Source organism: Poecilia reticulata, chromosome 4, assembly GCF_904066995.2.
Source record: "Poecilia reticulata chromosome 4, P_reticulata-male-v2, whole genome shotgun sequence".
NCBI lineage: Eukaryota > Metazoa > Chordata > Actinopteri > Cyprinodontiformes > Poeciliidae > Poecilia > Poecilia reticulata.
Window position 1 is genome coordinate 5,548,000 of NC_088833.1, and position 15,287 is coordinate 5,563,286.

At 37.1% G+C, this 15,287-nt stretch overlaps 1 protein-coding gene across 4 annotated transcripts in view; it reads left to right on the forward strand.

Moving 5' to 3' along the window:
- Positions 1-15,287, forward strand: part of lrp8 (low density lipoprotein receptor-related protein 8, apolipoprotein e receptor) — a 164,446-nt gene that overhangs the window by 106,308 nt on the left and 42,851 nt on the right. For all 4 annotated transcript variants that reach the window (XM_008406178.3, XM_008406181.3, XM_008406179.3 and 1 more), the window contains exons 5-8: positions 6,378-6,749; positions 10,778-10,900; positions 12,167-12,289; positions 14,520-14,639. In XM_008406178.3, the coding sequence (XP_008404400.1) occupies positions 6,378-6,749; positions 10,778-10,900; positions 12,167-12,289; positions 14,520-14,639 (738 nt within the window). The remainder of the gene's footprint in view (positions 1-6,377; positions 6,750-10,777; positions 10,901-12,166; positions 12,290-14,519; positions 14,640-15,287) is intronic.

Genomic DNA, 15,287 nt, shown 5'->3' on the forward strand with positions numbered 1-15,287 from the left:
TATCATGAAAAATGAAGGGCTGTGTTTGAAAACCAGGCCTGTGCCAGTAAACCAGTCAATTAAATTGTGGCCTGGTAATTTTGCCAAGTAGTGGTGATATAACACATCCAATCAGAACTGTGCCAGAAGCCTGCCAATTGCTGCAACAACATGACGCTCTAGATGAACTGTTATCCAGATGTATGTCTTCTGTAGAGAAAATCCATAATTAAGTTGAAACTTTTGTATCCAGTTCATGGATTTAAAATTTGTAGAAGTTGTTTTATGTTAACAATGATTTTATGTAAATGCCTCAACAAAACAAAATCTTTCAAATTTTCTGTAAAAGACAAATTGAAGAATTAGTTGGATTTTCATAAAAATTACTTCTGGGATTATCAGTAATTAAATCGGCATTGAGGGTACTATAATCTTTTATTGCCTGAAAAATCTGAGTAAAAAGTTCTTGTTGCTGTGTAACTTCAACATGAAGGCACCGTTCTCCCATCTCTTCTTTTATTTCCTTTGTTTTATTTCATCTTCAAACCAAAGCATGCGCTTCCCAACATATGTCAGCATTGTTCTTTTTTTAAATCCCATCTGCCCATGCAGCTGGAAAGTGAATTTTTTATCATCTTTCTTTCTAGTTGTCAGTAAGTAGGTGTATTTGAAATGCCATCTTGTCTAAATATTTTTTATTTTTTTCCATTTGGGATACAGAAACACTTTTATGTTGCGTTACGTTGAAGATCTGCAGAACGGAAGCCCCCCTGTCTGGTGGTTTACGTGTGTTTGTTTGTTTCTGCCTCCCTTCTGCGCTGATGCCTCCAATATCTAATGCTGCTAAAACACAGATAAACACATGGTGAGAGCTCTGGAGAGTGGCTGCGTGTCAGGTTGACTAAATACACATACACACAGGCATAAAGAGGCGTAAACTATGTTGCATCGGCATTATAATCAATTTCTGTCTCTTCTCTCCTAACATCCGCTTTCTTTTTCACCCCAACTCCTCGGAGTTTTGACCTGAGGTAATTGGCTGGTTAACATTTCTAAGCTTGGCCAACACACAGCCATCTTTCTCCTGATGATTCAGGAAAGAAAACGCCTCTGGCGCTCTTGATCCTCCGGCTATTTTAATGATTTCATAGACACTGAGTAATGGTCACTGATATTTTTAAAATGCTACAGTTCATAAATGTGCAGGTTTTACATCTCTTGCGGGCATTTTCACAATTTTTTGTTCAGTATTTTTTGATGTGTAAAAATTGTCATGTTTTGATTTTATTGTCTCTAATCAACACAATAAAAAGCAATATTCCTATTTAACTACACTGAAACATAACAGATGAGATTGTACAACTTTGTCAGAGACCTTTTGATTTTAATAACTGGTTTTCCTTGCTGCAACATACATGAGCAGTACTCTTCTGGATCGATGTTTGGCCTCAAGGGTTCAGCTTAAAATCGGATCTTAAATAACCTGCTTTTCACTTGCATGTGTTTATTATTCAGTGAACTCAGACTGTAGAAACGCATCTTTACATGGAGAAAGAAAACATCCAGAGTTGAAGCTAGATTGTTGTTTATCTAATCTTCTCTCCCTGACGTCTCCTCTCCTTTATCGTGTTGCTGATGTCAGTGCAAATCAATTGTAAAAAAAATAAATAAACATCTTAAATGATCCCACAAAACATAATTAAAGGACACTGCACATTAAATTGAAAGTTTATTTTGTCACAAAAAGCAGCTTTTTAACTCTTCTTGTTTCTTCTATCCGCCTTTCATCCCCCCCATTTTCCCAACCTTGGTTGAAGGTAAATACAGGATGTGTGTGAGATTGCTCAGAAAAGTGATTTGGTGGTTGGACAATGATTTGTGCACCTTAACAAAAATGTATGACAAAACAACATGGGGGGTGTTGCTTTGTATGGAGTGATGCAAAGCAAGGTTTGAATTCCCAACTAGAGATCTTTTATGGATTTCCTTTCCCTGTTCTTTCTGCCTGTTTCCTGTCTAATTACTGTCAATTAAGTCCACTGGTGCCACAAAATGAAATAGACTGCAGTTAGAGCTGCTCCTTGGCATTAAACACTGGATTTTATACACTTCTATTTCTGGCAGGACACCTGGAGAACTTTGGTTTATAGATGTGTGCGTGCACGCGCGCGCGTGTGTGTGTGTGTGTGTGTGTGTGTGTGTGTGTGTGTGTGTGTGTGTGTGTGTGTGTGTGTGTGTGTGTGTGCGCGCGTGTGTGTGTGTGTGTGTGTGTGTGTGCCATTAAGCCCATGCATGCTCACATGTACATGATGCGATGTGTTAGACCACAGTCTGATTCGATTCTTCGCTGCAGAAACATTAAAACCATATAGTTGTAGTCAAGAGTATATTTGTGAAGTTGCTTCACATTAGCTTAGTAGAGCCCATATTTGTGTTTCTACACACACACTTATACACACATGCAATAAATTATTAATGGATTTATACATAAGAGTTTGCTGTTTGCTTGTTTGTACTGGACAAGAGTTTGATGAATTGTCCTCCAGGAGGTGAATGAGCTGTGCCCCGTCACACTATCCCATCTATTAGCTATCCATTGGTGTGTCTGGAAGAGGATGGATAGAAAACTGTGACCTCAAGCTAAGCCAAAGCACCTATGGCGACAGGTTAAGGTCTAGATGTAATCAGGTACAGATTAATGCAACTTAATTACAATTGCAATTACTTAAATGATCTAGTGGATCTGCATAGCTGTGAGTCAGGAGACCAGCTGAAAAGCAAAGTGTGAGTCATCTGATTAAGCTTTTAATAATTGTTCTCAGAAATTTTAGACATGCGAAAAGCAACTCTGCAATTACTAATATTTAAGATATTTAAAATGCATTTACTTTTTTTCCCCCCTCTTTAATTGGTTAGACATGTTGCTGACCACACTCTCTGTGTTTGGAATGCATTTCTTTTCTCTTACAGTATAACAGTCTGCACTACCTGTCTTGCTTGTATCAAATCAGCTTTCTGATCTGTGGATTAGGTCTCTTGTGATAGGAAAACGCATTTGTACATCTGCTGATGAATCTACCACCAGTAAGATCCTCTGGGTATCTGCAGGCAAAACTGATTTATTGACCCAAGACAAGACTAAAGGATTTAAGTAACACTGTGTTATTGACATTTCCCTTTGCTCTTTGTCTCTCTGCAGTAGAAAAATGCCAGATGAAAGAATGTTGCATACTTCAGAAGTTTCTGCTCTTGAGGTTTAAAACTAGGCTATGAGAATGTTTTTATCACTTATCCTTCCAGATGATAGAAACAAATGTTAGTCAAGAAATTATTTCAATAGCATTTTTCATGTTTTATCTTTGGATTGAAAATGGTTGAGTTTTTTTTGTTTGTTTTTAAAATAACTTTACCACATTGTGAGCTGCGTTCTTTAATGAGATTTTATATTTCTATTGTGTTGAAAAATGTGTAATATTAACATTTGTTTCAAAGAATGTTAGGATATTGTTCAAAATATATCAATATGACTTCTGAAAGAAACTGTCTCTTTCTGTTTGTGTCTCATGTCTCAAACATGGATGCAACAGTGTGTGAAGCCTCAAGGACTTGCCTTCATATCCGAGATTCATAAGATATTAGAAATATTTTGCCGGACAAAGTAATGCTTGACAGCAACTACATGGTGCTTCATGAGTCCCTTTGGTGAGAAATATTTTTTTCCATAAGATCTCATTACACCACTAAGAAAATGGATCTTTTCTTGATCATGTCTCATGAATCTTTAAACATTGGAAACCCTCACCTCTTGGTACCACTTACTAGCCGAAGGCCATACAATCTAGTTGGATTCAAGGTTCCAACTTTTCTGTCAGCATAAGATTTGAATTCATTTTTAAGTGTTTGTTCATTGTTTTACAAATTATGCATCATATAAGTCACCTGATTCCTATTGGGATCAAATATTAGGAAGATTCTATTCAGCTCATTTATATAGTGCTAATTCACAATATGTCGTCTCAAGAGGTTGATATGATACAGTCATACATATTTTCCTATTGATTCCTATCACACACTACAGTGAAGTTCTGTTTGTTATCCAAAGTGGTAAAAAAAAAATTACGACTATGCATTTAAGACTATGCATATTTTGTTTTTATGCATTTCAGATTTTCTTATATCAGTTTGACAATAATTACCAAACTACCTCATACTTACTTTTTTACTCTTGGAACAATTTGAATAGCTTAATGCAAGGTGAAAATTTCAAACTGTCATAAATGTCTTTGATTGTTCCCACAATCAGCAAGACCGTAAAAACAATCTTGCTGATTGTTTCTACAGTGAACATGGTGCATTTCAGAACAGATTTTAGTCTCTTGTTGTTCAGCGCCCCAGTGGGAACAATGCTGCCGAGCTTCTTGTCCATGCTTCACTGTTTTATAGCCAACACTTCTACAGCCTGCTGTTAATGAAAAACTCTTTGAAGCAGAAAAAAGCAGAAGGATTTAACACAAGTAACGGTAAACTGGCACTAGCTGGGATATGTTTATATATTTTATGCACAAAATATCTTTTGATATTTGAGGATTTTCTTTGCAGAAACTCCTTAGACAAGCCCACTCATCTAAATTACATAATTATTAAATTACTTTGATTTGAGTGGGGGGTGATTAGCATGCTAGCTCTAATCACTACCAAGCAACAGAATTGCCTGTTATCATTATGAGCTGCACAGTGTGGGCAGGTAAAGGATGGATATTGTGAAGTAGCTGCTCTGAAAACGCTTTTTGTTTAACCTGTTTGGGCCTGGAAAATGTCACTGTTTTCATGTGGCAAATTGGGAAAATGAGGTTTTTTTCCTGTTAAAGTGAAACAGACAACAGACAACAACAAATTGAGCATAAAAAAGACGAACATGAATATGCATTCTCCACCAGTATTTGTGTGCAAACATGCCAAAACGCTACTGGAGAAGGTCATGTACTAAAGCCAGCACCTGTTGCTGTGTCCCAGATTAGACGTGTTCTCATTATTTTTCCACACTAGATTTGTTTCAATCTGTTTGCTCTTTGCCTTTTGATAACAATATGTTTTCACTATATTGTTTGGTGAGTAGTGGAGAAAGAGAGAACTTTGTAGTTTTTGGAACAAATGTTTTGTGAATCGTAATGGGTGTTCTGTCATTGTGTCATTGTTTTATTTTTATGGTCATTCAGTTGTTGAGTTGTTCATTCCTTACTGAAACCTCCTTTCATTCTTTTTTTTTTCACATGAGCCATTTTGTTCTATCAGACTTCAGGTGAATAAACTAAACGTTTTTGCTTTCAGCTGAGTTCCTCCTTTTACACATAAGACTCAGAAGTTCAAAAGCTAAAGGAAACCCCTCCAATTGTACTCTGCTCATTAAAGATGCAAACTTTTATCTGGAGAGAAGACATGGTGTTCCATCCATAGCATTCCTGTGAATAAATGCAATCAAATTTCAACATCTGCATCCTTACTTACATTGTCTCTGATACATTTCCACATACACTAAACATACAACTGAACTGACGAGAAATTGATTTAGATGAAAGCACATTTATTTTGTAGGATGGTCCTGTTAAAGTCCAGAAATTGAACTAATTATTCAAGTTAAAAATAACTCGAGTCGTTTTTATGTTTGCTAAATACAGTCAGCAAATCTAAAATGTGAGTGAACTAAATTCTACTTTGTAGGAGAAGTTCTCTCTATTTTCTGGGAACATAGTGACGTTTTATAACACACCATGTAACCATACTACCCTAAGTTGTTATGAAAAGAATTTATATATGCAAAACAACTCAAAGAAAACATGACTTTGCATCAGGCACATTAAATTGGCCTCTGTCACTTTAAGAACCTCCTACCATTTCTGACACTCCCCCTTCAGCATGTCATCACAATAATGCTTCTCCATGCTGTCCATTCATTTCATTTTCAATAATAATAAGGAACATTGTAGTTTGATAAGCCCAGAAGATGCATAATTCTACCAGGTGTTTGCTAAGTGCTGTTACTGCTAGTCTAATGGTGCTGTGTGGAGGAAGCACAGGGAAGAAGTGATTTTGCATATATGGTCTATAAACATGTTTACATATATATGTTATGCTATGAACATAGCATAAGTTCATAGAATAAGGATGAACTTATGCTATGTTTTCAGGAGAAATAAAGTACAATCACATGAACACTAAGTGTTCTCATCAGAAAATTGCATAGTTATGTGGTAATTTGTGATATAATTGTCAGAGTATAATTGTCACATGCAATGTTGTGGCTGATTGGTGTTTATGCACTAATTAAAAAGAAGCTACCTCATTATATTAAAGGGAATCTTATTGACCCGTTTCGTCTCCCTGTCCCATCCTTTGCTCAGATGAAAAGGCCTGCCCCTCCAAAGATTTCCAGTGCCGTAACGGAAAGTGTGTGGCACCCATCTTTGTCTGCGACGGTGACGACGACTGTGGGGACGCCAGCGACGAGGACAAGTGCTCTTCCCCCACCTGTGGCCAGCACGAGTTCCGTTGCAATGACTCTGAATGCATCCCCGCCCTGTGGAGCTGCGATGGCGACCCAGACTGCAAAGACAAGTCGGACGAGTCCATGGAGCGCTGCAGCCGCAGGACGGAGCCCCAGAAACCCGGCTGCCCGGGCGAGTTCCAGTGCGGCAGTGGAGAGTGCGTTCACATGCACTGGAAGTGTGACGGCGATGCAGACTGCAAAGATAAATCGGATGAAGCAAACTGTCGTAAGTCAGCTGTGGCTGTATCAGTGTTTGTGTAGTTGGGAGTGATGAGTGGGTTGACAAATGAGTGCTGAACACAGCCGGATGATAAAAGGATGCTGATGTTGTCATTATAATTGCTATCAAACAATCTCTCACAGACCAAATTTATTCTGCTAACAATTGTCTGTGTTGCCACAGGGTGATATAGTATTCCCCCAGGCACATCAGCAGACTGCGCTGTTCTGAGTGATTAGAAAAACTAATGAAATAGTCCATCCACTAAGGGCTGACTTTATTAAAACAAAGATTATGAAGTTTATTTTGAAATTCTCCTTACATTATTGCTGTATTTTCAGGAATAGTTTCTTTGTCAGGGCACATTTTAAAGCATCTGAACTAACAATTACATAGGTTGATGCTAGTTCTAATAACAGATTATACTATCCTAATGCTGTGTTATGGTTAATTTATCTGTTTTATGCACAGCCTCTCTTTGAAGGTTGAGCTCATTGTTGTATGGATGTGATGTTAGTAGAAATGCATGACCTGCTGTATAATTGTTCATGTGTGTCTCTTTCCTCCACTGGATGTCTACACATGAAAGGCTCACCTGCAATTTATTTAGAACAAAGACTTTGTGACAAATGTGCCACCAAATAACTGAAGGAAGATCACCGCTAACTGTATCACCATGATCCCTGGGTGTGTTGCTATGCAACCATGTGATCTTCACAAGCTGAAGAAGAGCGCCACGTTTGACCGTATGCGTTTTCTGAGTGTGTGTGCGCGTGTGTGAGTGGGAAGTGAGGGTCCTTCATCCAGCGAGACCCCCATCTGGTCTCCTCTTCACACTCCCACACACCACTCAGTGAGATCACAGCAGCTTCGCATGTAAGACATGATATGAGCACAGCCACACTGTGATGAATGCTTCCACAAAACTCAGACCGATCAAGGAGCACTGCAGTGAGAACATATCTGCTCTCACATTTAGAAACACAGATTTGTGGGGGTTTATGCACAAGATAAACAGGTTAAATGTGGACCGGTGAAGGACTTCTAGGCTTGCTCACAAAAAAACCATTTTGATCATTTTGATTTGAAACTGTTGAAACCTGGACAGCTCCTAAATATCATCAGCAGATATCTGTGCCAAGACTGCAAATAAATATAAATAGAAAGCATGAGGCTAAGAAAAAACAAATATGGCAGAGACATAAAATGAGATATTGACTGGTGACCGGAATTGCACAGTTTTCAGATGATCGGCTCTGTTAAGTGACCTCAAAATCGAATCTTTTTTTCCAAACAGTGAACACATCATTTTTAAACACTACCAGATAGAGTGGACAGCACCTTTTCTGTGTGGACATGTTTACTAAGCTCAAATGTCAGAAATAATGAAATCAGAGTGTTAAGATAAAGGTTTACATTTATTGAGAAAATAATACTGCACTATTAGCTAGAGACTAAAGTTAATTTTAGATGTTAAAACTCATTTTTGCCTCATTTTGTACTGAGATGTACAAGTTATATCTCAGTAATGTACAAGTTACTCATGCAACTTGTACATCTCAGTTGCTGTTAGGTGATGAAAAGTCTCAATTAAATGTCATCTTCCTTATTTTGTCCCACCTGTTTTAGTCCAAATTCCACTTTGACATCACTGATTGCTAGTTTTTCTCTAGATGTAAATCAGATGGTTCCGAATTCTACATTCCTTACATTTACATGAAGATATGTTGTTTTGAGAGTTAATACTCTGATGTATCAAAAAGACATCAGATAACTTTCCTCTCCATGCAAATATATGGTTTAAAAGCAAAAGGTGAAGAGACATTTGTTGATGTCTACATGTGGTGAAAGTTGCTACGGTTTACTAAGTGGTCTAACCAAACTTCACTGTAATGCTTCGCTTAATTTCATCAGGACACAATGCTAATAAGGTCTACGGTTTCTTTTGCAATAGCAATGACTAGACAACCTGCAATATCTAGACGGATGTCCACACACCATCATTAGCTTAGACATCACTCCTAAAAACGTCATTTTCATCTATATTCTATAGAAAATGTGATTACTATTTGAACTGTGAGATTTTGAAAGGATGCCAACAGAGCAGGACAAATTTCAGAGTACCGTTTGCTGAACTTCTGTAACTTTCAGCAGGCAACTTCTTGTTACCTGCTTAAAGTCTTGCTCTCTCTCGCTGCCCCGCTGGATGAACCAGACATTTCTCAACATGTCCCCGAAAACAGTTTCCTTTCAAATAGTGTCTTAAATCTCATTGATTCTGACAGAAGCTAAAGTGTCTTTTTCCCTCAGCAATGGAGTATAATCTGGTAGTGTTTATTAATCTGTTTTCACGGATAAGAAATGGATGGATTCTTGACTTTCCATTCAGACAGTAACTGGTCAGTCCTCAACAGTGAAAAAAACATATGATTCCATTATATTCTTATATACCAATTTGTTGTTAAAAAAAAAACAAAACAAAAAAAAGAAAAAACTTGCATATTTGTTATTTAATTAAACCTGATTAGGCTGTCCCAGTATTTAACTTGTGACTCTATGTCCTCCTTTTTGTTAGAAACAGAATATGTATAATTAACCTGTGGCTTTTAATTAAGCAGAAAATACGTTGACTCTCCAAAGCTGTTTGAGTCACTAATGAAAATGCACTGAAGTTGCAAAAGTCGTTTTAAAGCTTATTTTTTCAGGTCTAACACGGCCATGAAGGATTTGCAGCTTTAAAATTAGAATAAAAACTATTTGGTCTGGACCTGATTTTATTAATAAAAGAACACTGAAAAGTGTTTAACAAAACAATCCGAATGCAAACCTAGCTTTGCATAATTGGAAAGCTGACTTATGCTAATTAAAAAGGTTCAACATCCTTGCATAGATGATGATGGATACGGTCTGGTTATGTTATATGCATTGAAATCTGTTTGCCTGCTCATTACATGAAGAATAAATGTGGGTGGTTGGAGCTTTATGTAGAACAAGATGTAATGGTTTTGGGTTTCTGTGTAATGTAAATGAGACTGTGGAGCAGTTAAGGGAGGTGCCACATTTCAAAGTAAATCAGAGATCTGAGAAGCTCGGTGTGTAATCTGCATTGGCCCCTCCACCTCTCTGGGAATAACGACTCCCAACCCCCATTTTTTTTTCCAATAAATTTTGGAAGGTTAGTTCGGAGACGTCCTGACAGAAGTCCCTGTCAAAAGGCTGCGAGGAGGTTAATGTAAATGAGAAATGGTCGCGAGTTGATATTCTGCGCTGCCAGCACTTCCACAGATGGCAATCCGTTATCATTACTATTCATCCTTAGGAATTATCATAATTAGCTGAGCTCAGATCTTAATGATTTGGCTGAGAGAATCAGCACATTTTGTGATGGAGCAGGATTATCTCTTGCACTTTGTGCTTGTTTAGGATTAACACTTAGGTTTGTCTTGAATTTTTATTTAGGAGTTTAAGTCAGTGTGCCCTTTCTACTCACATGAAGTATGCAGACGCCTTTTTTATGATGCTGAATTTTATTTGCTTTATCTGAATGTGTAATTAAATGCCTAAATACCAACTTTTTTGTGTGTATGCAGCCATGTGTGGCCATGTTTTATGCCATCTTTGCGGTTACCGTCATTGCAGGTCGCTAATTTCTGTAGACTACAGTTATTGATCATGTCTGCCCCCATGCTTCAGTAGAGCTGGCCCAAAACACAGCACATGAATAATTAAAAAGCCAGTTAAAAAGATGAATGAGGGGAATAAACCCTCCTTCCGTTGTTAAAGCAAGACCAAACAAATGTCTGTATTAGCACATTGAAGCACAAACACGCCCTTCTTTCTGTTTGTGTTGTGAGGATATCTGTGTGCAGATAAGGGTTGGAAGATTGATTAATTTTAGATGTGCAAACCCTGACATTTAATAGAAAATAAATGCACAAAATTGCACATCCTCAACAAGCTCTCAATTTTAAAATCAATTTTGCAGTGAAAATGTTAACGTTCAGCTAATTGCTCCTTGTGTTTGTGCCCCTCAGCGCTGCTTACATGTCGACCTGATGAGTTCCAGTGTGGCGATGGCTCCTGTATCCATGGCACCAAACAGTGTAATAAAGTCCACGACTGCCCGGATTACAGCGACGAGGCTGGCTGTGTAAATGGTAACTTATCACATTAAAATACTTCTTCTTAGTCGGGTAGTGAAATGTTTGCTTTAAAATCTAAGTTATGCTGTTTTTTGTTTTTTTTATTCTCTCTAGCCAAACACAAATGCAATCTCTGTTTCCATGCAACAAGCTTCAGGATTTCTTCAGTTGTTTGAGTCTAATTTATTTACCCTAAACATTTGTCCATTTAATATTTTTAATGAGATCCACTGGGATGTGCAGTATAAACATCTCAAATGGCTTGATAATCTCCAAGAAAGACCACTTAGGAGTATGGACATAAAAAATTCTCTTTTTGTATTTAGACTAACCATTCACAATATATCCCTGTACTACAGCACTGTGCCAAACGATAAGACAATATCAGTATTTCACTAACAGACATATATTAATTTAGTGGTTTAGTGGTAACAAGAAGCTAAATGTCACATATTATAAACTTTAAAATGTCCTAAATCCACTGCTTTGTAAAATCCCTGTTACCCCATTTTGCCATTTTACAACCACAAACTTTAATGTAATTTATTAGGATTTAATGATAAAAATAACTCAAAGTAACACATAAATGTAGCGTGGAAGAAAGACTATATATGGTTGTCACAGTTTTTAAATATATTTTGTTTCACATACAATTCAGAAGTCAAGGAATTAGTAAATGAAGTTGGTGTTGGTTACACAATAAGATATCAGATGTTACACAATAAGATATCAGATGTTTTTTTTAATTTTTTTAGATAGCATCCCAGAAGACTGCAGACAAGTTAGGAATGAGGCTTTGAAAAACTTCAAAGCAAGGTTATGTTCTTAAACATCAAAAGCTTCAAATCTTGTGTTGCACCATCATCAGAAAAGATAGAGGGTGTGAAACAACTGTAAAAAGCCCAGATAATGGCAGCTGTCTGCAGCTAGCCATGTAGGGAATACAGAAAACCTGTCAAATAAGCTGCTTTAGTGAAACAGGGCTGTAATTAAATGTGCAACAACAGGGAGAAGTAGTTTAGAAAGTTGCCAGTTCAGTTCAGAAATTATTTGCGGTCACATGTAAATGTGGCCTTGATCAAGTAACTCAAACACCAAATACATATTTTACATTTTGTTCATTTTTCTGATTCCAGCTGAGTGAATGTGACTCTACTGTCATAGCACTTTGAGTGGTTGTTATGACTACAAAATTGTTAGACAAATTTAGTTCATTTAAATTTTAGAAAATACAAATACAAAGTAACTACCCTTCCCCCCTTTTTTCCATTTTCTTTCCAGTTACAAAGTGTGACGGACCAAAAAAGTTCCGCTGCAAGAACGGAGAGTGTATCGACAGCAGCAAGGTGTGCGACAATGTAAAAGACTGCAAAGACTGGTCTGATGAGCCAGTGAAAGAGTGTGGTAAGATCATCTCACTTCAAACAGGCAAAACCCTGAGATATTCTGAGGCTCATCAGTTTTCACCACCTCAGATGTGCCGGGGTGATATACCTGCAAATGTATGAGTGGTTTAAATTGTGTGGGTGGTCGCTTCTCATGGAAACGGGAGATTCATTGGATCAAGGCTGGGTAAATTAGGACACTTCTCAGCTGTGTGTCGTGATCAAAGAACGGAGAGGCCCTGCTCTCTCTCACTGCAATCTTGAGCAGGAAAACGTGACTGCACTACATTATCTATAAGGAGTCATGCAGATTGTCACTTTGTCACACATAATTACCACATCTTGATCTCTAATCACACATTTCTAATTAGATGCAAAGCAAACAGAGAAGGACAGATGGAACATCTAACCTCATAATGAGATCAATAAAGTTTTTTTTTAATTTATTTAAAGAAATGTAAGGAACCTCCTATAATTTCAGATGAAGTTATTTGCATCACATTGGTAAGTCTTGTCTTAGAGTGCTTAAAAAAGAGTCTGAAGTTTCTCAGGAAGCTGCACTGGGCAATGTTTTCTCTGAAGTGGAGTATAACGTAATTTTACTGTATGTAATAGACAATTTTATAAGGGCAGGTTGTCTTTCAAGATCACTCTGATCTGTAAGGAGATATGTATGTGCTGTTATTATTACCCAATATCATTGATATTACATACAATTTATTTTCATCATAAATTAATATTTTGAACAATTTACTGCATTGTTTTTATTTATTTATTTTTATTTTTTTTCATTTTTGTTGAAATGGGCCTTCAAAGCTCAATCTTAGAAACTATTTGTCAGTTTATTACAAAACTTCTCTTAAACATCCACAAAACTTTCTGCAAACTTACTGTAATGCTAAAACTGATTTTTTTTTACTTTTATTCAGCTACTGCCACTCACCTCATAAAAGCATTTTGAACCAGGACATGATGGCATGTACAGTATGTTCTTGTTAATCTTGTGAGTTTCTAAAACAAATGGTCTTGCTTTGCAGTTTTCTAGTTTTTGCACCATTTTCCACAACACCTTTCTTCTTTAATGAGATTTTTTTTTTAACAATGACCTTTTATGGCTTACCTTTACCCTCCTGTGTGTGTCAATATTTTTTGTACAAGGCAACTATAAAACCAGGAATCTTTCCCATGATTGTGTTGGTCTTAACATTTCCATAATTCAACACAAAAATATATTTCAATTGGGTTTTGCTTTACGGATCCAAGAATTATAAGCCAAAATGTATTATAAGTAAATTACTGAAATATATCAGTCTATGTTTAATGAAATTCTTAATTTTTTTCACTTTTTGAATTGAATTACTAAAAGTAAAAACAATTCAGTGATATAATTTATTAATCTTCACCTTCATGAATAAAATGAACAGAACAATAGTTTTAGCAAAACCGACAGATTTTTTTTTTATGCATTTATTACAGGATGAATTACGACTTTAATTTCACCTAAAGACTATTCTAACCAAGTTTTTAGTCATTCATGGCTTCTTTCCTCATCTCTCTGTCTCACTCAAAGTCTCTGTCCCTCAGCTGTACCTGTAGCCTTAAGCCTAAATCTTTAATGTAAATCTGTAATGAAGTACCAGCTTCAGCTCTGCAGTGATCTCTCTTGGTTCCCTGGAGGGTGATTGAAAGACAAAGGGACATAAGCGGCGGTGCAGAAATGGACATAAAACGGTTTGGAAGGAAAATAGGGAAAATCCAATCAGGTCTTCTTGTAGACAAAAAGAGGAGGAAATGGACAAAAAGAAACGTGGAGGTGCTTGTCTGACACTTGGCTGTTAAAGTGAAGTGGTACCTGGTTAAGAATGGATTCTTTAGCTGTGGAAGCTGCACTGCCCAGCTATGAACAAGTTAATAATTGAAGCAAACACAATTTTCTACCACATTTTCTATGGCTTTTAAGCTTACTGGCCTTCTGAATGGAAATTCTGATGTATACAGGCACACTTGACAGGGTAGAATTATCTTGACTGGCAGGTTGATTAAAACTATCCACACACACCATCTGGGCCGCTTTGTCTTTCTGTCCAGCGTTTTCTTTGTGTGCTTTGCAGCCTGAGTTATTCTGACCAAAAAATCTGCTGGAGTTATTTCATCAATATTCAGCTGCTCTTCACTTCCCTCTGTTCCTCCGCTCACTTGTCTGTCCTTTTTCCTCCATCCCTCCCGCCCCGCCGCTCCTCTCTCCGCAGGCCTGAACGAGTGTGCAGACAACAATGGCGGGTGCTCCCACATCTGCAGAGACCGGAGAATTGGTTATGAGTGTGACTGCCCCTCCGGGTACAAACTCCTGGACAAAAAGACTTGTGGAGGTAAAGAAAGTATTTTATGCAGAATGCTGCTGTTTTAATGGCGTGAACCTGGGAGCTTCTCTGAGCTCATCCAGTCAAAATATCATCTAAACCTTTTTAGTCTGTTTTTCATTCCTCTTTTTTTTTTTTTTTGCTTAAAAAAATACCTTCTATATTCAAATTGCTTGTCTATTGTGACCCTTTGGTTCTCTGTGTAGAAACTCAGTCTGAATCCTACCTCTCCTCCATTATTCCAATAAAACATGCATAATCCAAAAAGCAGTTTTGCTAATCATATTTTTAACCTCGGCCAGTTAGACCTAAAATTAATAATCTCCCGCTCTAAATTATGTTTACTATCAAAGTACACAAACTAGCAGCTGGAACAAATCAAACGGAATCATTTGATAATATTTCAGGCTTTTTCTCTAAATTAACATATAAAATGCTGCTTTTAATGACAACAGTCTCAGAATTTGTCGGCCCTGTTACGACGAGCATCTTCAATATTTAGGAAAGCACTGTTTTGTTGTAATAACCAACTTTAAATGTTGCTCACACATAATTAAAACAACAAAATAGTTGTTTGCAACAGAGTTTGTCAAATTTGACCAGATTTCACATTAGCTGACTGCGATATCCATGCCAGTATCTTCCAGGAGTTCTTCT